A 22560-nucleotide genomic window follows, 5' to 3' on the forward strand; every position below is an offset into this window, starting at 1 on the left:
CTCCTGGGGACAAAGCCCCCCTTGTCCTTAAAACCTAGTGACACCCCTGCCTGTCACCGAATAACTTCAGATTTCATGCCTCTTCTCTCCATCTGTCTGCTTTTAGTTCCATAGCTACAGCTTTTTCATGTCCAGTTGCAGCCTCTTTTCTAGCTTTTATTGTACATTTTTGTACTTAMTGAAATCAGATTAGATTCAGCCTAATGATTAAAAAGAACAGATGCTACTTTTGCAGCTGCTAGGATTTTATAATTATGTTGATATATTTAAACTTCAAAGTACCGTAACCAAATCAGAGTACAGTCTATGCTTTAGTCACAACAATAAGCTAAACAAAAATGTACTCGTATAAAATGATTCTCAACAGGAAACATAACGGACTTCAGTACCTGAGTCTGGCCTACTGCTGCAGATTCACAGATGAAGGGCTTCTGTAGCTGACCACAGGGACGGGCAGCTGCACTCTCACCCACCTCAACCTGTCGGGCTGCTCAGGTCAGTTCAATTCGCCAAAAAGTCTCCTCAGTTTCTGCAGACTGAACGCTGTTTTTTTGCTTCCCGGGTGTGTTTTTGGCCAAATCACCCCTCTCTGCACGTGTCCAATCTTGTTTCTGCCTTTACTCTGATGCCCTGAGCGAACGGAGAAATATTTCACTCAGGCTGGGAAGGAAAAAAAAAMCCCCAGCTGTGACGAAGTGGAGTGGGTTGGGTTTATACCATCACCTCTGCCCCCAACCCCACCCCTCACTATTTGTACTCTGTGTAACATAACACACTCACCACATTATAAAACAGTTTTTCCTCTGGGGGTGATTCAGTGTGACTCCAGATGAACAACTTATGGGGCACTGAAAATGTAAAAAACGAGTGAAAAACTGGAGTCAGGAGTGTGATTCATATGTCAGCACAGGCACTGATTTTTATTTATTTCTTCCCAGATGAGAGTAAATGGGTTCAGATACATTTCTGCTGGCTGCCCGTCACTCAGCTCGTGATCATCGACGTGCCCACTCAGTGGGCTGTGTTTTGGTAACAGTGTTCTACAAATCATTCCAGATGTTACCTCATGGGTAATTTAACCTCTTGCATCACAATCTTGTTTTTCCGTTTACTTTTTATTTGTTCTGACAGGCTTTACTCTCCAGATGTTGTTGTCTTTCCTCTCTCTCCTTGTTGGACGCCCCTTATCCTTCTGACGTTGCTCTTAAAGCCGTTGCAGAAACATCCAACCTGAGGGCTGTCATTATAGAAGGTGAGATCATTTTACACTTTCCTGGATGTGTAGAAAAAGATAAACTCTGTTCGTCTGTCTGTTCACATCTGCTTTGGGTAACAAGCAGCTCACAGACATCTGCTGGAAAGCCCTCTGCAGACTTCATGCTTCAGAACGCCCCAGAATGACCAACGTCAGCCTGAGATCTGTGTCCACCCTGGAAAATCTACAATACCTGGACATCTCGTGGTGCAACAGGTATGCACTTCTGTCAGACGCTTCAGGTGCTTTGATTAATTGCGGTTATTGACATAATGTGTTTCAGGGTGAGCGATACTGGAATAGAGTGCCTGACCAAAGGCTCCTCAGCCAATAAACTGTAGAAGTTAAATGTCAGTCATTGCAGTAACATCACTTTCTCTGTCAACAGGATTGCAAGAAGGTATTTATCATTTCAAACTTTTATGTGTTTAATTCCTTTAGGCCAGGGATGTCAAACTCTGGGACAAAATTCAAAATTTGATCCAAGCCAAGGGCAAATTTCTATCAATATTTATTAAAAATGTTACATAACAAATATTCTCTTATAGAAATGACCTTTTCTTAATTATGTTTTGCAGCATTTACAACAAACATAACGGATAAAGAAAATAAATACATCTAGCTTTCATTTTTTATACCTTCCACTCTATCAGCAACTTTTTCATTTATTATATTTTAAAGAGACATTTTATCTCAATCCAGCAAATCAGGTAAAATAAGAAATTTGTCACCAAAAAATCAAATTATTTAACTTTAAGGAAAAAAAAGTTAATTTTCTGTTACRCTTTTCACACCTAAATCAAAAAATTACTGAAAAATACAAATCTAATTTTCTTGGCTTGAAAGTTTTCCATCTGTCAGGGGAAGAATCCACTAAATCCAGGGTCAAAAAGAGAAACCATGAAAATATTTCACATTTAACGTATTACCTTCAGGGCCGGAWAAAATGTCAACGAGGACCAGATTTAGCCCGCGGGCTTTGAGTTTGTGCTGTAGACTTTGTAACATATCCAACAAATTTATTTCAACCTAAACATCACCTGAAAATACCTGGCTAAACAGTTTGACACCCTAGCATAATTTATTCAAGTATACTCATTTCCTGTGAGCAGTGTGAAGAAGCTTTCTTTCATGTTGTGTGCACATTCATCAGGTTGTGTAAATGGTATCAGCTCAGTCTGAGTTACTGTGTGGAGTGGACCGTTCCACCTGTCTTTGACCTCGGACACAGAAGGCCTCCTTCAGAGACAGAACTCAGTTCGAGTTAAAGTCACAACATGTTTTCTTAAACAGTAACTTCTTATTACTCTGATAATAAACAGAATAACCTTCTTTTATTCATAATTTTATCAGTGTATAAAAAAGGAAAATAAAAAAGAATATTAAAATGTTTTATTGTGCTTTGATGTRAATCACAGCTTGAACTTTAACTGTGAAAAAATACTAATTGATTATAGATTTTTAAGTTTAAATATTTTACTTATGCATTATAGGTAAGCTTTGTTATGAACGATTTTATAATTATTTGTATCTGAATCATTATAATGAWTGAAGCTTTGGAGTGGATGAGTGGCAGTTCCACTGGATTCAACATTCAGGATCAGGTACTGTTGTCACATTTTCTCTCACTCTTATGCACTTTTTGAAATATGGCTAACTTTTCATATTGAAGAAGAGTGATTGCTCTTTTAGGGACTCGCTATGCTTGAGAGAATTTGCCTGAAGATGGTACTCGCTGAGTGCGTATACATCACTGATATCGGCATAGAGGTACAAGTGTTTCAATGTTTAAAGCTTTTAGTGGGGTCTTTCCCAGAGTTACATAACATAGAGAGTTCAGAGAGAATAAAGTGCTCACAGAAACTCATTCTGAGTGTAGTTTTACTTCTTAAAAATCCAGATGTGAAAAATTGTTTGTATAATTTTGCATGTTTCTTTCACTTTTTTTTTTTTTGTCGGACAGAAGTTGTGCAAGAACGTGAGGGACCTGAAAGAGGTTGATGTTTCTCACTTTGTATCTCTGTCTGATGGAGCAGTGAGAGCCTTTTCATTTTACTGCAGAGGTCTGGTTGTGCTGCAGATGGCAGGTTGTCCAAAGGTCTGGTACACACACACACTCATATACATTCATTAAACTCAAACATTACCTTGCTAAAAGCTTGGTGTCATTAAAGCCATGTGGTTCTGCACTGCTTCAGGTGACAGATATGGCAGTGCAGAATCTGTCGAGCCAGTCCCCGTACCTGTGAGAGCTCAGTTACCTCACAGATCGTTTTTCCCTTCGACACTTGAAAAGGACTTGTCCTCCTCTCGCCTGCATCAGTATGAGCTGCTGCAGCGGCATCTCCAGGTACAACAAAAGGGCCAAACTAAGAATGCAATGATAGTCATTTAAAATAACTTTTTGTTTTTGTAACTTATATCCTCAGAGCGACGCATCTCGCAATGGGAGCAGTGCACACCGGTTTGCCAACAAGAGAAAACTAAGCTGCTGACAGCGAGGTCCATCAAGACTGATGATGTTTGGGAGGTAGAGAGGCACACAGCAGGTGCATGTACTCATATCTAATATACTTTTTTTTTTTTTTACTGTAATACTGGGAACATACTGTATTTTGATTTTACACCCTCACACAAACAGCTGTTTTTGTGACATTATACACCAATATCTGTTCACAAAGCTTCATGATAACATTATTAAACTGACTGAACTATAATTTAAACCATAAAATGTTGCAGTTCAACCACTTTTTGATACTTATTTTAATCGCTATGGTTTTGACACATTAACAAATGTTTTGTCTATGCACCTCCTGTGTGTTTTGCTCATAAAAGGGACAATTAACACCAGTTATGTTTAAAATTGTAATTATTCACTGACAAGAATGTTTAAATGATTGACTTCCATTAAGCAGAGTCTTATTTTATAAGTAAACAATGTCACAGTTTGAGGCCATCAAATGCACAGTAACTGTAGAAAGAACATAAATAAATTGTTACTCTGTTAAAAATAAAATTCTGTACAGAACATTCTGAGCACAGAGTTGTGTCATCTAATAACGTTCAGTTATATTTGTTTTGGATTTAAAAAAATAAAGCCCAGGGGGGAGTGACGGCATCAAACAGTTATGAAACATGTCTTCTAGCTTCCTAGTTTCAGAGACTCGAACCAGCTTTGTGTCCTGAGTGTGACTGGTCCTCTGTCGGCCCGAGCTTTGACCCACTGGTCAGCTGGAAACTCTCCGTTCAGACAGCCTGAGGGAAACCGAATAAAATATAAAACACAGTGTTCTGTTGGTGATTTGTAACCTTGTAATTATAGTTAATTAAAGATGAAAGCTCACCTGTAAGCGTGGYGCAGCCGTCGGAAGTGTTCTTTTCCGCTCCGTGCAGAACCACCTCCGGGCTAACATCCACCGACGCTCCACAAAGATTCACGCCAACTCTTAACAAGGGCGAGACGCGCACGCTCACCGCTCCTTCACAGGCCAAACAATCAAGTGTTAAAAAGAAGAATATCACCCATTAAAAAAAATAAACTTGTGTAGGATGTCTGTGTTTTTTTTTTTTTTACCTTCCTGACTGTGGAGTTCAGCAGAGCCACCATCTCCCACATAAGCATCAACATCTCCACTGTTAGAGGAAACTTTCAGGAAACTATTCGAACCATCTGCAAAAGAGCAAGCAAGCCTCGGGTGTTTTTTTTTTTTTCTTTTTTCGCCACCCGTCTCAGATAAAAACCATACATGGGTCACGGTGCAGTCAGCCAGTCTGCTTACCAATAACTGWATCTCCAGACACGTTCTTCACTGTAGTGTTCCCTACAGTGAAGGAAAGCACAGACAAAACAAATCAGCTGCAGTGTGTTTCCACRTGTTATTGAAGCCAAGGCTCATTTACATCGGGACTAAATTAAAATTCCTGAAGTGTGATGAAATTTTGTTTAATTTTTTATTTTTTTTTTTACGTCCGAGCTTTTTGTCTTTGTGATCAAAGATTTGGTCTGTTAAAAGCTAGCTTTCCTTTATAGCCATCGCAAAACAAAATAGTTGGGAAATATGTGATAAATTGAGACCACATTGCATTTAAATCAACTGTCCTTGGATCTGAGCCCGGGATACTTTTATGCGTCGTGATCCTGCTTCACCRAGAAACTTAACGTAAGGCATGTGTGCATCAGAATTTACTCTGGTGTCAAAAGCAGCGGCGCTCCTTGTGGATCGTAGTTCATTTCTGCATTTTGTTAACTGATTTTCTTCATTCACCTATCCTAGATTTAACTGGGTCCCATTCATTCTTATTAGAGGAACTGTTCAGGGTCACAGGGGGGCTAAAGCCAGCTTTTATTGAGAGGTGGGGGGAACACCAACAGAACCTTACTATGTCCGTTTAGAGTCAYGTTTCAGTGTGCAAACCAGAACTTCCTGAACTTAATTACTTTTTGCTTTTAGCTTCACTCTGCACTGATTTCAGATGTAACAGAAGCCCCCCCGTTTCCTATGAATCAGGATCTTCAGAGGTAAAGCTGTTYGCTCACCGTGCACATGTCCCAGCTCAACCCGTCCTGAGCAGGAGAACACACAGATGGACTCAGCATAGATGGCTTTGGCATGAAGAGACCCGTTCTCTGTTGAAACGTTCATTGTTGTGCCCTGGAGCTTTTTAACATTCACCACCTTGCAAATTAAAAACAAAATAATAAATAGATGAGAACATGTGGTTTCAAACAGGTGATGATTGACTGAATCCTGTTTTTTCCTCTTTTACAAAAACATCTTGTTACATCAAGCTGCTGCTGCCCCCTAAYGCCTGCTGAGAATAAAAGCAAGTAAAAGCCTCTGCTACTCACACTGTCTCCTGTTGTACTGATGTCCACATTGCCATGGATTGTACCCACACCTGTAACGTGTCCACCGTGGGACCGCACCTCAACCCGATGACTCTAAAACAAACAATTACCTGTGAGCCTCTGCWGATGTTTGATTAATCAAACCAAAACTTCTGCTTTAATAAAGGTGCTCACATTTCATCATGATGGTTTAATCAAGCAGCTTTGTGTGGACAGAATATGGATTTTTTTTTTAAATCCATTAATATGTAGTCAGAGAGRCCATGGAGGTAGTTGTAATGACGACCCACCTTGACAGAATGAAGTAAACAATTTCCCTGGTGTGTTTGTACTTGGCAGATCTCACACTCCATCTTCTTCACCTCTACGTTTCCTTTTCCTTCAGTAGTGATGAACAGATCTGACAAAAACAAACTTTTATATATGATTTAAAACAGCTGCAGCTCTACTAACAGCTGAAGGACATTTGTACGGTTTTTGAAAACTTACTACTTTTGATGGGTGCGTCCACCTCAATCGTGACGTCACTGTTGACCTTCTGAGTGGAGATCAGTAGCTCCTGGCTCTGCTCGTCATAGTGGACCTGTAGGTGGTCCATTTGGTCGCTGTTCGGACCGCGGACTGTGATGAAGGCTCGGTCAGCCTCAGGATAGGCGTGTGGGTCCAGCGGGTGGATGGTGATGTTGCAGGYTAACTGGGCCCTCACTGTGGTAAAGGGGCTGACCGACAGAGCCCACCGCCGCAAAGCTTGGTGTTTCGGTGAACTAGAACACGACCGCGAAGGTAGCAGAGGACACCGGGAGGCTGTGGGACATCTGCGGCTGACAGTCAACGACCCGCAGCAGCGGAGGAGTCCGATGGATCCACGCTGAGCTGCCGAAGCCAGAAACATTTCCGTGAACCGCCGGGGAAAAGTAACACAAACCTCTGAATTACATGTGTGGGCATTCAGTCAGTCAGGACGAGCCATTAAACACATTCATGATCACTGTTGACGAGTATCATGCGCTAAGCTAACGAAGGAAAAGAAACATCCGGTTAGATTTCAAAATAAAGGTTCTATTTTTCATTTTTCAATGTGCAAGAAAAGTCTAAATGTAATGTTCTGCTAAAAATGGTGTGTGGTTTGTACTTTAAAAAGTAAGAAAAGTTATGTATATAAAATACATGGTATAAACGCACAACATCCATACTGTCACTTTCTCTTTAGTAAAACATTAGATATAAGTTGCAGTCTAACACTTCTTGAATATATGGTTTCTTTTAGGGGTACTCATGGCAAACAATGAAGCAAAACTAAAGGTTTTAAATGGCGCCATTTCAAAACGTTTACTTCATTAGTTTCCCTGATATACTATTTAGTAAAAAAAAAAGTACACACCGACTCATCAGTTTATTTGTGAATATCAGTAAATATTCAATTAAATATATTTGAGGGTTAAATTTGAGCATCACACTTAATTGCAATTCAGTGTTCCTGTTTATGCTTTTATTTTGATGTGAAAGTCCATCTCTTTCGGCTTCCATTTGAGTAACTTTACAAAAACAAACCGGATATATCAATTTAGTCCCGCCTATTTTTTAGCCTCAGCCAATCAGGAAAAAGGGAAACTGGTCGGACTTCAACGCAAAGGCTTTAGGGATTTGGAGTCTCAATATGTTCTTACATTTTTTTTAATGGATTTAYAGTGTAGWWTTATCATTTTTTCTCTTCGATTATAAAGAAATGACAGCAAAGCTTTATAGAAATTCAGTTTATCAGTAAAACAAATTTATTTTTATATAAAAGATCTCAGTCTGAATCCTTTACCAACTGGCTAAAAAAAATCAAAACAAAAACAATCTTGCTACATACCCGTCAAAGACACTTCAGATAGCCATTAAAATAGCTTGTCAAAAAATTTAACACCCAACAACAATTTGTTTCAAATGGATTATAACAAAACAAAAACAAACTATGTACACCAGAGGCTGAAATTATACCTTAGGTCAGTTTCAATCCATGTTTATTGTATTGATTTAAACTGAACTTGGTTTTCAGATGTAATATATCAAAATATTGCTATTAAAAAAAACAAACAGATAAACTTAGTTAAAGATAAAAAGTCACATTTAACAATTGCTAATTGGCATTAGCATCCATTTCTTGATAAGGTAATAACACTACGTTTTCACCATTATGAGAAAGCTGGAGTAAACTGTGGTGTTTTCACTCCTGGTATGAAGATTACTGGAAGCGTCTATGTTTTCTTAACTTTGACAAGTCTTTTTTTAAAGCAAAATGACAAACAAAAGAGATTCAATCCGTCACAGTTCTAATATATATAAAACACAACGCTATGGGCCAGATAAAATCGAAACAAGGACCATTTTTTGGCCCACAGGCCTTGATTCAACACCTACATCAGTTCTTGTAACTTTGTAAACAATGCCCAGTTTACCGCCACAAGGGGGCAGCATTGCGTTGATAATAATAAGTGAACTGATTACACAACTTGTCAGGACCATCTTCTGACTACATATCGATCACTGTTGATTCCCAGTTCAAGGTGCGAAGCTCTTTGGTCTGATCATCATCCTCACTGACTTAAAAGACTGTCTCTCACTGGTAGGGTAATATTCTGTTGATATATTATGCCACGTGCCCCAGAAAATCCCATCCCGGACTCCTTTGTAGTTTCCGACATAATACTTCCCGTTCAGGTTCGCGGCCATGCAGGCATCAAACCACCAGCCGGAGCTGTAATAGGCCCCGCAGTTCCCTGACGGGTACCGGTCGTGGTCCCTGTCCGGGGTGGTGAAGGCCCTGTTGTTGTGGTCGTACCTTTTGCTGAACCGCAGAGCATCACCTGCCGTCCCGGAGTACCCGCCCACCGTCAACCTGTAGCGCTGCCGCTCGCCCGCCACCTTGAACTGCTCGTACTGCGCATGCTCCGTAACTCCTTCGAAGTCCTCCAGCTCCACCCGCAGCGTCATGTCCCGGTCGCGGGTCAGCAGGTGGATCATCCTGTTGCCCAGCCAGAACTCTCCTCCGTCCAGCACTCCGAAGCCGGACTGGTACTCCGCCCAGGTGCGGTTGAAGCTCACGCTGCCGTCCTGCCGGCGCTGCAGGAGGGTCCAACCTCCGCCGTCCCGCTCCATGTCGCAGAACACCTGGAAGCTGCTGCTGCGGAGGTCAGGGGTCACCAGGTAGACCCCACTTCTCGTCTCGCCTCTCAGCAGATGGTCTGAACAGTCTCTCATAACTGTCAAAGGAAGACATTTAAATTAATCTGACACCAAAATATTTACTAATCCCTGTTTTTACCTTGCAGGTGAAAATGTGTCACCAAGGTAAGGCACACAGGTGAGTGTGTTTTCGAAAACTATTAGGGTTGATTGTTGATTTAGACTACACATTTATAATAATAATAATAAAAAAACAACAAAACTGTAAGTTCACTACAGAAAAAAATACAATTTGGCACAATTTAAGTTTAGGCTAACTAAAAATATGGCTTCTCTAATGCTAAATAAGTAAAAAGAAATTAGTGGAAGCAAATGCTTGTTTAGATAAACAAGGAAAAAATTAGCAGAAGATGACACTAAAAGTTAATCAAAACATTTTTCAAAGTTAATTAAAAAAAAGCTAATTCACTAAATGAAAAATTTGCGCCACTTATTAGCAGTTAGCTGACTGGCAGAGCCATGCCTGCCACTGTTTTTTTAATCAAATTTTCAGAAAATAATCATTAAACGTACAAATGTTTAAATCAGCTGTAGAGGTGGCTGCCAGAGCCAAATAACAAAAATGCTATAAATCAGTCAGTTTTTAGAAAATGAGTAAAATCTAATGCAGTAGCTGACAATCATTCATAACACTGAGTGTAAGATTTTGCAATATTGCAAAATGTGTAAACATATTTTCACTACTTGACCAAAAGAACTCCTTTCAAGATGATTTTAGTTTAACACTCTGCTGTGAAAGACAGCAGGTGATATTCATTCATTCAGGTTAATTTAGACCTTTATTCACTCATTGTATTATAACTTGTTAAATAAATAAGATTAATGTAASATTTATTTCACTGGAGCTGCTCTCATCAGAAAGATGTTCTGAAGCTGTTGGTTCCAGCTTTATTGTGGTTTTAATTTACCGACAACAGTCACTCTAAGCGGCACATTTAGCACAGATGCAGATTCCTGCTTTGACCTAACAGTCATGATTTATTATTACACATGGAYGATCTCAGACCACATTATTACATTTTAATTATTTATCTGAGGATCAGAAGAGTTTATTGTGTGGTCRTTGTACTTGAAATGCTTTTATTAGATTTTTGTATTGAGTAATCAACACAAATATAGTTTTTCAACATCTTTGTCTCAGTTTAATTATTCTGATGTGTCTTATAAAGATAACTGATCATTAGTTTTTACTCTGATGCTGCTTAGATTAATACATATTGCCTGGTTTGTACAATAAACAGGAAGATAAATACAAATGAGTTATTGTGTGATATTTATAAAAAATCACTCAAAGTTGTTAAATATGTCAAATCTCTTGCCTTTTGTTTGTACAGATGTTGGTAGTTGTGTGTCAGGTCCGCTGCCTCTCTTGGACCCCTCGAGGTGGTGCTTTGGAAGCCCAGCTACTGGTCCCCCTTTAGGATTCAGGTTGTTGTTGACRTAAGCAGCCACCTGGTTGATTTTCACTCTCAGCTCTCGTGCGCTGGGAGTGGTCAGCTYGGCAGTCGAAGGTTCAGGACCAGTGGTGGTCCGGATCATTGACCTGAAATCTGGGCTGGGTGTGGAAGTAGTTTCCAAACTGGGGGAAAGGATCAAGTTTGCAGGTGCAGTTTCCTCTGTTGTGTAAAGTGTCTTATCCTGAGCGCTGAAGTCAGATTTTGGAACTGTACTCGGCTGTGTGGATCCTGGATTGGTGCTAGAGATAACACGTTGGAGCGTCCCACGGTGGGTTTTGTCTGACCTTGTTGTCATTGGGATGGATGGTGGCCGACTGACTGTTTGTGGCTTCAGATCAGACGCGATCCGGCTGTTTGGACTCAACGTGAAGTCTTCGGTGTGCGTGTGAAGATGAGGGAAGTGTCTACTTTCCAAGCTGTCAGAGGTCTTTGGACCCAGGGTGACGGTTTTCCTCGTGATCGTGCTGAGRTCAGTCTCTCCTGGGGAATGAGTCACTTCAGAAATCTGTGTTGCAGATCCAAATGTAGATGGMATGTCAGTTTGAGAGTTTGGGATGTTTTCTGGAGGTGCCCAGCTGATTTTAGGTGGGTCTACATGTGTTTTAGTCTTTAGACTTGGCTTTGGTCGCATTGGGGGTTTTGGCCTCTGAATGGGTTTTGCTCCAGGCCTAATCCAAGGTCTGGTTAATGGCCTTTGTTGAAAAGGAGGTCTTGGTTTTAATGTTCCATTGGTTTTTGCTGATGGGATGTTTTTAGGCTTGAAAARGAGTTTTAGTTTGGGGTTTTGATCAGGTCTTGGTGCTTTAAAGCTTGTATTAGTTTGGGGTGCCCGCTCAGTGTGAAGGTTTGGTTTGTTCTTTAAGCCTGCGACAGGCTTTGGATGTTTTTGGTTTTGTTTGGGCTCTGGACCAGGTTTGGGTCTTTTGTTTATAATAGGGGTATTGTCATTGGGTTTAAACTTTTGAACAGGGACTTTTTTAGCTTTATCTGCTGCATGTGTCGGTCCAGATGTTGAATCTTTATTGGATTCAGGCTCCTGTAAAGGATTTTCCTCAGATTTGACTGCTGACTCCTTTAAAGACTTCCAATCAGGTCCTAGTGTAGCCGTTTCACTTTTCTTAGATTTRGGCTCTTTGTTAGGATTAGGTTTGTGTTTAAATTTTAAATCATCCTGGTTGGAATCAGTTATCTGATCAAGGGTTGCTTCAACTTGATCATAATTAGTTTCCTTTTCAGGTAATAAGTCTTGCTTGGATTCAGGCTTCTGTAAAAGAGATTCATCAACCACAGACTCAGTTGAAGTGTTATAGGCAGGTTCTGATGTCACTGTTTCAGTTTTAGGTTCATGTTCCTGATTTGGTTTTGGTTTCGTGCTGAGGATTTCATGGCTGGATTCAGGCTTCTGATCAGAGTTARTTTTAACTGGATTGGATGTAATTGTCTGTTCATAGTTTAAGTCTTGGTCAGATTCAGGCCCATGTAAAGGATTTTCATTGACTTCAGACCCATTGTAGGGGTTTTGAACAGGTTTTGGTGTTGCTGTTACAGTCTTATGTTCATGCTCTTTCTTAGACTTTGGTTTGTGTTTAATGCTGAATATTTCTTGGCTGAATTCAGGTGTCTGTTCATAGATTACAGTAACTGGACTGGATGTAATTTTCCATTCATTTTTTAAATCTTGGTTGGATTTAGTCTCCTGGAAAGGATTTTCATCAACCATATACACAGTGGAAGGGTTTTGATCAGGTTTGGATGTTGCTATTTCAGTATTGGGTTCAGGCTCTTGGCTAGGGTTTGGTTTGTGTTGAACAATGAGGATTTCTTTGCTGGATTCAGGCATCTGATCAGAAGTAGTTTTAACTTGACTGGATGTAATCGTCTGTTCATGGTTTAAATCTTGGTTGGATTCAGGGTCCTTGACAAAATCTTCATCAACCACAGACTCAGTTGACGGGTGTTGACCAGGTTTTGATGTTGCTCTTTCAGTCTTAGGTTCAGGCTCTTTTTTAGATTGTGGTTTGTGTTTAATGCTGAAGATTTCTCGGCTGAATTCAGGCGTCTGTTCATAGATTGCAGTAACTGGACTGGATATAATTGTCCGTTCATTGTTTAAATCTTGGCTGGATTCAGGCTCTTGTAAAGGATTTTCATTGATGTCAGACTCAGTTGAAGGGTTTTGATCAGGTTTTGGTTTTGCTGTTTCAGTCTTAGGTTCAAGCTCTTGGCTAGGCTTTGGTTTATGTTGGACGCTGAGGATTTCTTTGCTGGACTCAGGCATCTGATCAGAGGTTGTTTTAACTCTATTGGATGTAATTGTCTGTTCATTGTTTAAATGTTTGTTGGATACAGGCTCTTGTAAAGGATTTTCATCAACCTCAGACTCAGTTGAAGGTGTATAGTCAGGTTTTGGTGTTGCTGTTTCAGTCTTAGGTTCAGGCTCTTGGTTAGACTTTGGTTTGTGTTTAACGTTGAGGACCTCTTGGCTAAATTCAGGCGTCTGATCAGAGTCTGCAGTAACTCCACTTGATATAATTGTTTGTTCATTGTTTAAATCTTGGCTGGATAAAGGATTTTCAGCAGATTTGTCCTCGGGTAAAGGTTTTTGTTTGGGATTTAGTTTACCAGATTCACTTTTCTTGGTTTTAGGCCACTGTTTAAACTTAGGTGGTTGTTTAATTTTAGGAATTTCCTGAWTGGATGTATTCACCTGATCACTGGTTGCATTAAGTTGGCCAGATGTGGTTTTCTGTCCAGATGAGGGCTTTTGGTCAGCTTTTGGTGTGGCTGTTTCAGTTTTAGAGCCTTCAGTCAGTTTAGGTTTAGTTTTTGGTTTGGTTTTGGAGATTTCCTGTCTGGTTTTAGTCATCTCATCAGAAGTAGCATTGACTGGATTGGATATTAATTGTCCATTGTTTAAATCTTGGTTGGACTTAGGTTCCTGTAAAGGATTTTCATCAACCACAGACTCAGTTGAAGATTTTTGGACAGGTTTTGGTCTTGCTGGTTCAGTTTTTGGTTCAGTTTTTGGTTTAGGTTTTTGGTTTGGTTTGGGTTTAATTCTGAAAGTTTCGCGATTGGATTCAGTCTCAGGTTTTTCGGCAGACTTGTGTTCAGTTAAAGTCTTTTGTTTGGGATTTGTTGTGCCGGATTCACTTTTATGGGTTTTAGGCCACTGTTTAAATTTAGGTTGTTGTTTTATTCTAGTTCTTTGATTGGATGTATYCACCTGATCACTGGTTGCATTAACTTGGTCAGATGTAGTTTTCTGTCCTGATAAATCTGTGTTAGATTCAGGCTCTTGCACAATGTTTTTATTAGATTTGATCACAGACTCGGCAGAAGGCTTTTGGTTATGTTTTGGTGCAGCTGTTTCAGTTTTAGATGTAGGCTCTTTAATTGGTTTAGGTTTAATTTKTGAGATTTCCTGGCTAGATTTATTCGTCTGATCAGAAGTTTCGTTAGCTTGATTTAATACAATTTTTTTTCCAGATATTAAATCCAAGTTGGATTCGGGCTCCTCTAAAGGATTTTCATCAGATTTTTTTACATTGTCACTTAAAGGTTTTGCTGTAACTGTTTCACTTTTAATAATTTTAGGCTCTTGCACAGGTTTGCGTTTTCTTTCAGGAATTTCCTGACTGGATTTATTAATTTGATCAAAACTTACATTAACTGTATTTGATGTAATTTTCTGTCCAGGTTTTACATTTGATCTGGACTCAGGCTCCTGTAACGGATCTTTGTCAGATGTTTCCACCGACTCTGTTAGATGCTGTTGTTTAGGTTTTGGTGTGAAACTTCCTGTCTGTTTTGCTTTAGAGTCTGACTCCTTTTCATGGAGTTTAGTTTTTTCTTCATTTTCAGTCTCTTTTTCATGTGTTCCTGTTTGATCAGGCTTATTAGTCGTAAAAGAATGAACCAGTCTTGTCTCAGATTTAGAGTTTTGATCGATAATAGGTGTTTCATCCAGAACTTGCTTTTTGTTATTGGAAGGATCTTTGCCTGAATGTGATGTTTGTACAGTTTGAGGTCTTTGAGGTGCAGGTTTATGAACAGAAGGTTTTGKTTTTTGAAACAACAACTCGTTCTGAGGTGAGGGTTGTGTTAAATTGTTTTTCCGATTTTTATCAGTAGCTAAAATAGGAGGTGTGGTTTTCTGATCAGGTTTTGAAATGTGTATATTTTCCAAGTCTTTGCCAGGTTTGGATTTTTCAGACGTAGCTCTGGGAGGAGCAGGCTTCTGCTTCTGGATGTATTTAGTTTTTTTGTCAGGAGCAGGAGCTTGGTTAGGTTTACGGTCATTCTTCGGATTTTTTAGCTTTTGCTCTGCTTCAGGCTTAATTCCAGGCTTATGCTTGTCACCGGGCCTCAGCACTCGCCCCGGTGGAAGTTTCAGGCCACTCTTGATATTTGAACTGATGTTCTTTTTAGGCRTCCAGCGGCGGTGATCTGTAACTCTTGGAGATGCGGTGGTGGTTAATTTCTGATGAGGAGCTGTCGTAGTTGACCTTTCGTGGTCTTGTAAACCAGCTCCAAGGTTAAACCCAGTTGTTTTGCTGGTTATCTCCTGTCTGTCGCCACCTGGAGCGGTGGTTCTTGGGACTAAATCTGCATCACGGCTTTCAGCCTCAGAAATATCAGCTGCTCCGAGGCCTGTGCTTGGCGTCGGTCCATAAACATCTTTTGTGTCACGACTAACATCTGYGATTGAGCTTAAAGTGGAACTGGGCACAGGAGGTGATGGAAGGGATGATGTAAAGATTGTAACTTTGTTTGGGTCCGGTTTTGAAGCTAATTTTTTTGTAGAAGTTGGAGTTGGGCTGATTGATAAAAAGTCTGTCCCTTCTGTTGTTTTCCTCCAGGATAAGGCTCCATCASTGTTTCTCTGCACACTCTTTGTTTTTATCTCTGTCCCCATCTCCCTGCCCTTTTCATCCACCTCCCCCTCTTTTAYAGCTTTCTCCTTTTCAGTCTGCCCGGTGCTCTCGGTGTGTTTTAGTTTCTCATTATTTTGGTCCACTTTTATTCCCTCTTCCTTCCTCGTCTCCTCCCTGTGCTGCTCTCGCTCCTTATTTATATTCTCCTCGCGGTTCTCATGGTTTTCAGACATCTTTATTCTATCACCGGCTTCTGTTTTGGTCTTTTTGTCTGTTCTGTTTATCTCATCTCGCCAAACATAAAGGTCACCATCTTCTTTTGTCTTTTCCTTATTTTTCACACTAGTGGACATCTTTTCTTCCTCTTCGTTCTCCAACATATCTTCTTGAAACCCTTTCAAGTTTCCTTTTAGTGCATCTAACAGGTCYGTTGTCTCCCCGTGAGTTGTCTCAAAAGCCTCTTCACTTGTCACATCGACCATTCTCGTGTTTCCACCAGCAGCTGGCACCTTTTCTTGCTCCAAGCCTCCTGCAGACTCTTTTTTTGGTTTTCTGTCCCRTTCTGTCAATTCTGTTGGATCTTCCTCTTCTCCTTTGTTTTCTTTTACAACTTCTTTTTTGCTCTTTCTGTCTGTTTCCCATTCCAGAATCCWGCTTTTTTCTGTGCTGTTATCTCCGTCAGTCTTTCCCCCCTCTTCTCCATCGTTTCCACGCTCTTGTTTGAAATCCCCCTCCTCAAGGCTCACATTCATCCCGCTCCCCACATCCTCACTCTTACCTTCGTTCTGCTTCCCGAGCTCTTTTCCCCTCTGCACCCCACACCTTCTCTCAGTCCGGCTCTCTGTGCAGTCTACGCACATCTTCCTCAGCTCATCCACGCTGTCCTTGAGTTTCTTCAGGTCCTGCATGATGTTCTCCAGCTCTCTGAGATGCCGTGGCAGGTGAACGGTCAGCGGGGGCAAATTGAACAGGTAAGGGCACGTGCCGTCATGTTGCCCCGGCCTGCACGCTCCCTCTGGCCTCAGGCTGGCAGCGCAAGGCCGGACTCCCCGATCCCCCTGGAGCGGTCCTTCCTCCGCCCTGATCCAGCTCGAGAAGGCCAGCAGGGTCCCACACACGCACAACGTTGTTAACCTCATTGTGTCTCGAGAAGAAATAGTAAAACTCAGAGGAGGGAGCATGTGTAGAAACTCTGTTTGGGAAGCGCAGTGACAGTGAGGGGAGGTGGGAGGGAGAATCAGAGGGAGGAGAAACGATGGAGCTGAGCAGCAGMAGAGAATCTGTGAGGCGTCTCAAAGGAGAAACAGGTGGAGGGGAAAAAGACTGTTTTGATGTACCTGTCAGCAGATGTAGCCTGCGGGACAGCGATTAGCTTGAGAAAACTTCAACCAATTCAACCTCACTGCAGCAGCAGAAATACAGTCACTGCAACAATTAGAAACCAGTCATAACTTACATGTTTTAGAAAACACACTTTTCATTGTAACCACATTGTTACAGTMCCGTTTATCTTCTTTCTGTTCACATCACATAATGAGGACCATTTGTCATGCATTCTTGTTCCATGCTGTAATGATAAATGTGTCGCAGGCTTAAACATACATGTGTGTCACAGTTGTTTTGGCCCGAGCTTCCCAAGCTTCCTGTCGGTGCATCCACAGACATGTGACTGACAGATGTCAACGGGTCAAAATATGCATTTGAAGCACCAGGACCGGCTGCAGCTCGGAGCCAAGAGGTAGTTACCACAGTGTGCAGGAGCATATTTCATTTTTACTGTGAGCTTTGTGTAGTTGAGCTTTTGAGTCATAAAAGTCAAGGATTGTCGGGAAGACTGCTGGAYTCAGATGAAGAGCCAAAGAGAGAAATATCTCATGTACTATTGATTTTATTCAGACTGCGCTAATCCTCAACAAGAGCTGGAACTGCGGAGAGTTTTCTTTGTGGAGAGAAGCTAATCTCCCTGTGTACAGTTCTCTTTAACTGTAAAAAAAGGTTAAAAAAACACAGTCACATGAGCTAAATGAGGCATCTGCTTGGCAGGGAGTGTAGATAATGAGGCTTTAGTTTTTCAGAGCACAGGTTTGGATGTCAGTACCGCCACGGGATGTAAGGTTTGAGTGGTAGCGCGCAAAGACATTTGATGTTTCATAAGTTTGTCCAATTTGTAAGGCTTGTTAAACCACTTAACTACCCTATTTTTAGGTGGAAACTTGATCTGTGCGCAGCTTTTGTTTTGTCTCGAGGGGTTTCTCAGCTGCTCTTGAAACGACAGGAAATCATTTGTTTAGCAGCAGGTTAGAAGTGAAAACTGGTAAAAGTGAATGTCATAGTTTTTCTTTTTTCTTCCCAGCTGCTTTTTGTAAAGTTTAAACGCCACAGCTGATTGAAACGCCTTGATTAAGATGTTTGTGTTTCTAGGCATCAGCGTGATAAATCTTTGACTTCTTCACCATCATCRTTAGGAGGCCAAGGGAGGGAAATTTATCTACGTGAAAAAAAGTCATGATGATGAATATCCACATTACTGGAGAAGCCTGTAAGCAGAGATAGCAACGTGTTTCGTGCAGCTGTGATAGTGATTTCACTTAAAAGTTTTGAGTTTACATTTGATCATCTTATCATATCGTTTTGATCTTTTCTTATCATGTCTTGTCTTAATTAGATTAGAAATATAAATAAGTACTGTATTTAAATACATATATTGGGACATATTGGGACGAACAGGGGACATCATACAGATAGAAAGAATAATAAACAACAGATTATTAAATAACCGCAAGTTATGAAAGCAACCACTGTTTGTAAAGGAAGTTAATAAAAAAAAAACCAGAATAATGGTCCTACACAGATCTCTAAATGTACCAAGGATTAAGGATCACTACTGACCGATRTTTTTCCATGGAAATCATTGCGTCATCTTACATGGGGCACATAAAAATATTACTTCATGCAAAATGGCTCAATGTTTTCTGTTAAAATGACCAAATGAAACTCACAGAAATAGAACTGAAACGACATTTACTGTATGCCTCCTCAAACCTCTTTTCCCACTGTTATTTTGAAACAAAGTTTTAAAAGTAATTTTGCGTCAAATATAAACCAAAATTTTAATTTATGCTTCTGTATTTTTCTGAGCTTTTCAAATTAACAGCTGCTCAAATCAGTGCCTGAACATTTACAGTGCATCTCTGTGCTGCTGTGTCCTGCTTTAACTCTCAAATCGAACCATCCCTCCTCCTCCTTTTCTTCTTCCTCTTATTGCTAATGCAACGATGAGCTCACTTGACACTTGGCAACTGTTGGAAGGATAAAAGCCAGGAATAAGTGTCCTTTTCCCCTCAACGTGCAATGAACGAGTGTTAGAGAAATGTTTACATACTTGAGGGGTTTCAGTCTCAGCACAGACTCGTTGATTTATTATCATTGCGCCACATTTTTTTCCCCTCAATATCTAAGCATAAATCTCCGTCGTTGCTTTGCCACAACAAAACAGCCTGATGCTCAGGCTGCATGGAAACTAATAATGATGAGAAGTTGCATTGTGATTAAAAAGGGCAGAGAAGTTTGATTTAGTAGTTTAGCAAGGATTACATTTAGATCTGGTTGCTACGATTTGATTGTTGATAATACCCTCGCTGCTGCCTTTACCCTTTTATGGGCTGCAGGGGATTTTTTTTTTYCGCCTCAGGTTGCCCTTTTAGGATGGAGTGTTTTGAATTCCCCCGATGAGCTGGCTCAGCCCGCTCTGTCCCTGATCGTGTAAACACTGAGGGGATTTTTTTTCCCATATAGTCTAGCACAAACATTTGACCATCAGTTCAGCTTTGCTGCCCGGGCTTCCTKGCAGGACTCTTCATCTCCATCCAGTTCCGGCAGAGAAGCCAGTGGGCTGATCTGTGATCAGCATGATCAACATCACATCTAACACAATCACTGTGTTAGATGGGCATATGATGWCGATATGCATCAATGTTTTAGTTTTGCCTTGATGTAATTGAATCATTAAGGATTTCATCAAAATATCGATGTATTGTTGCACCCCTAGCTAGTTTCATTTCACTCGTCTGTTTTGCGTGTAAAGCATCACGTTTCCATCTGAGCTGTGACTTTCCTTTAATAACACCACCAACACCAACGCACTCAGTCTGGACAGTTTTATACTCCGTCTCTAAAATAGCTGAGTCAATATACAAGTTGTAAACAAACAGAAAACTATTTGCAAAATATATACATTGTATCCACAATACAATGTATTCACACATAGTAAACATATCAAATGTTTAAACTATAAAATTGTTCAGTTTTTGAATTTTATGGCAGCAACRTGTCTAAAAGAAAAGTTGGGACAGGATCATGTTTATTACTGTAAAGCCTCCCCTCAGCTTTTAACACTCTGTAAAMACAGAGGAACTGAGGAGACCTGGAGTTTTTGGAGGCGAATGTTTTCCCGTTTTTCTCCGATTCTAACAGTACTGACCCGTCTTAGCTGGATGGGAGCATATGTTGTTCGAAAACCTGCATATAATTTTCTGCATTCATGGTGCCTTTCCAGATGTGTGAGATGCCCATGCRAGAGGCATTCATGCACCCCCATATCAACAGAGAGGCAGGCTTTGAACTGAGTGTGGATGAGATTAGCWAATGATTGCATTCTGTTTTTATTTWCATTTTCCAGAGCATCCCRACTTTTTCAGAGCTGGAGTTGTAATGGAGGCTGACAGTTTTCATGCYAAGAACAGATATTTGTTCAGCAGAACGGTGACGTGATACATCTGCTCTGATCACGTTGATCGGTATCWGTTCACAATGAAATCGCTCCTGGTTTCTGTGTTGCTCTGTCCTTTGTGTTTGCCACACAGACCTGCACACATTCATGCTCACACACTCTCTGCAGTCAGGTCTTTAATTCTGCAGTTAATGAAACATTCCTTTACCATGTGTGTGTTTCCATCCATCAATTGACTGATAGGGAATCCTAAAAGCGAAACAATCAAACGTTCCTCCCATCTGGGCCGGATTTTTTCGCAGCCAGCAACACCAGATAACGTCAGGGTGATTAGCTTTTAATCCAAAAACCTGGGCTTCATTAAAATCTTGCTGAAAAATTACAATAAAGAATCTTGATGAAGGAAAGAAAGTGTAAAATGTAAAAGAAATCTATGCACAGAGATGTACTTTGTGTTTAGACTGAACCTTTGGAGATCCACTTCAGTTAATTTAACATTTCTCCACCATATTAGTTTATATTTAAACTACATTTTATCATAAATTTTCTACTGAAATCTAACTGTTCCTTGTTCATCAAATCATACCAAGATGTTCATGTTGAATGGATTTGTGCCGTTATTCTGCATAATTCCCAGCTGCAGTAAATCAAAAACATCCTAATGCGCTGACAGTTGGCCTTGAACGCACCACGAAAACTCATATCTGATGAGCTCTTCTCTTTTCTCATCAGATTTGTAGCAATCAACATGAAAACAGTTTTTTAAAWCCAAGAAATACTAAAAATCCTGTAAAGAAAGAGGCCGCAAATCAAAAACATTTATTATTTTATAAGTCGAAACAATAAGTTCTGTACTGGAGAGGCTTTGGAACGGCTATTTCAGTTTAAAATAACTAGACCCTTTTATCCTGTCATGCAAATATGATGTTTGTTTGTGGGAGGAAAAAGTTTATTGTTTTGTGTTTAAATTTGATGCAATCCTATATAAAGCAGCATCAAAAGAAAACACGAGCACAAGTACCCCAGATTTAACTAAAAGTAGTGTTTTCTGATTTGAAGAACTGAWAAGTTGCTATTAGTAATGATGGTCAACACTGCCTTGTTAAGAGACCCAGAAATGACCTTCACTACTTTATGCTGTAAACTGTTTTCATCTCTATGGAAACTGTTTAAGTGCACACAGTCCAGCACTCACCATGTGAGCAAACTGAGTCAACAGAAATGTACTAATTTCATTTTAGAGYAAGCCAGTGTCATGATGACTCTAAGCTGCTTTTTTAATCCCTCTGCCAGTTTGACATTTCTACATTTATGGATTTAGCACAAATGGACAATATAAAAGTGGTTTTGGGAAGATTTTCCTGATTTGTTTTTGTTTTGTGTCATAACAAGACAACTTCCATTCAGTCTTAAATGTTACAAAAGCCAGCCAGTTTGTCACTGTATTAAATTGTTCATAAATTTATGGCACCTTGAATGTGACAAAACTAGTGACTTTTGAGCACATTGTTAAATAATTTCAACAAAGTGCAAACATGAACATGACATCAAACAGATTTATAAAAAWATATATATTTCAATATATTTTTATGACATCACTGCCACCTAGTGGTAAAATCAAGAATGTCTACGACATTAAGAGAGATGTAATTTTATAAAACAAATTAAAAAAAAACTGCAGAACTGCACAAAAATAATTTTACATCTCTAGTGTTAAAGTTACCAATCTTTAATCTTTATATTTAGTATTTTAATTTTTTATCTAGTGTACAAAATGTAAAGCTTACTTAGGCAAATATGCAGTTTGAGATATAGGACTGTGTTGCATAAACAGTATGGGAAAAATACTAAAAAAATGTTAAACTAGTAGAGTAATATCTGGATGTTTCTTATAAATAATTGTTATATTATGATTATGTTATTTATTATCTTAGATTTTTTTTAATAAGTCAGTTTTCTTGTTTGCTTAAAATGTAAAGAATAGCAGATACACGCACACAAAGGCCACTCAGTGTGTCAACAAACTGGTGTTTTTTAATTGTAACACTGCAGCACTCAGCTCCACAGTTGCTCCTCTTGTCCTGCAGGATGTAAACAATCTGTCAGGCTCCTCCTCCCTGCGTCTTACGAAACGCATTAAGCCCCGCCCTCAGCAGAGCTCTCAC

General features: G+C 40.0%; 3 protein-coding genes and 1 long non-coding RNA gene across 5 annotated transcripts in view; 1 reads left to right on the top strand and 3 right to left on the bottom strand.

Annotated features, from left to right (window-relative positions):
- LOC106520289 (leucine-rich repeat-containing protein 17) overlaps window positions 1–479 on the bottom strand; it is a 7002-nt gene extending 6523 nt beyond the window's left edge. The window contains exon 1 of the mRNA XM_014012265.1: window positions 390–479. The gene's annotated coding sequence lies outside the window, so the exon portion shown is untranslated. The remainder of the gene's footprint in view (window positions 1–389) is intronic.
- The window catches only part of LOC106520292 (uncharacterized), a 10892-nt gene extending 6609 nt beyond the window's left edge, over window positions 1–4283 (top strand). The window contains exons 5-13 of one of the 2 annotated variants that reach the window (XR_001310537.1): window positions 368–495; window positions 939–1029; window positions 1132–1252; window positions 1341–1471; window positions 2810–2859; window positions 2948–3025; window positions 3219–3353; window positions 3454–3605; window positions 3685–4283. This is a non-coding gene — a long non-coding RNA (uncharacterized LOC106520292). Of the gene's footprint in view, window positions 1–367; window positions 496–938; window positions 1030–1131; window positions 1253–1337; window positions 1472–2809; window positions 2860–2947; window positions 3026–3218; window positions 3354–3453; window positions 3606–3684 lie in introns of both variants that reach the window. The other variant, XR_001310536.1, reaches the window with a different exon arrangement.
- fam185a (family with sequence similarity 185 member A) lies at window positions 4107–9007 on the bottom strand. The gene is made up of 9 exons (XM_014012266.1): window positions 8929–9007; window positions 6594–6977; window positions 6395–6504; window positions 6105–6197; window positions 5793–5931; window positions 5035–5076; window positions 4830–4925; window positions 4600–4734; window positions 4107–4510 (listed from the first exon to the last, which is right to left on the bottom strand). The coding sequence occupies exons 1-9, from the start codon at window positions 8948–8950 to the stop codon at window positions 4398–4400; spliced, it is 1134 nt and encodes a 377-aa protein (XP_013867720.1). The 5' UTR covers window positions 8951–9007; the 3' UTR covers window positions 4107–4397.
- On the bottom strand, window positions 7854–22483 carry LOC106520287 (titin). The gene is made up of 2 exons (XM_014012262.1): window positions 10652–22483; window positions 7854–9349 (listed from the first exon to the last, which is right to left on the bottom strand). The coding sequence occupies exons 1-2, from the start codon at window positions 16845–16847 to the stop codon at window positions 8649–8651; spliced, it is 6897 nt and encodes a 2298-aa protein (XP_013867716.1). The 5' UTR covers window positions 16848–22483; the 3' UTR covers window positions 7854–8648.
- Between the last annotated feature and the right edge of the window lie 77 nt (window positions 22484–22560).

The sequence above is a fragment of the Austrofundulus limnaeus genome, unplaced genomic scaffold (assembly GCF_001266775.1).
Source record: "Austrofundulus limnaeus strain Quisiro unplaced genomic scaffold, Austrofundulus_limnaeus-1.0 Scaffold90, whole genome shotgun sequence".
Lineage (NCBI taxonomy): Eukaryota > Metazoa > Chordata > Actinopteri > Cyprinodontiformes > Rivulidae > Austrofundulus > Austrofundulus limnaeus.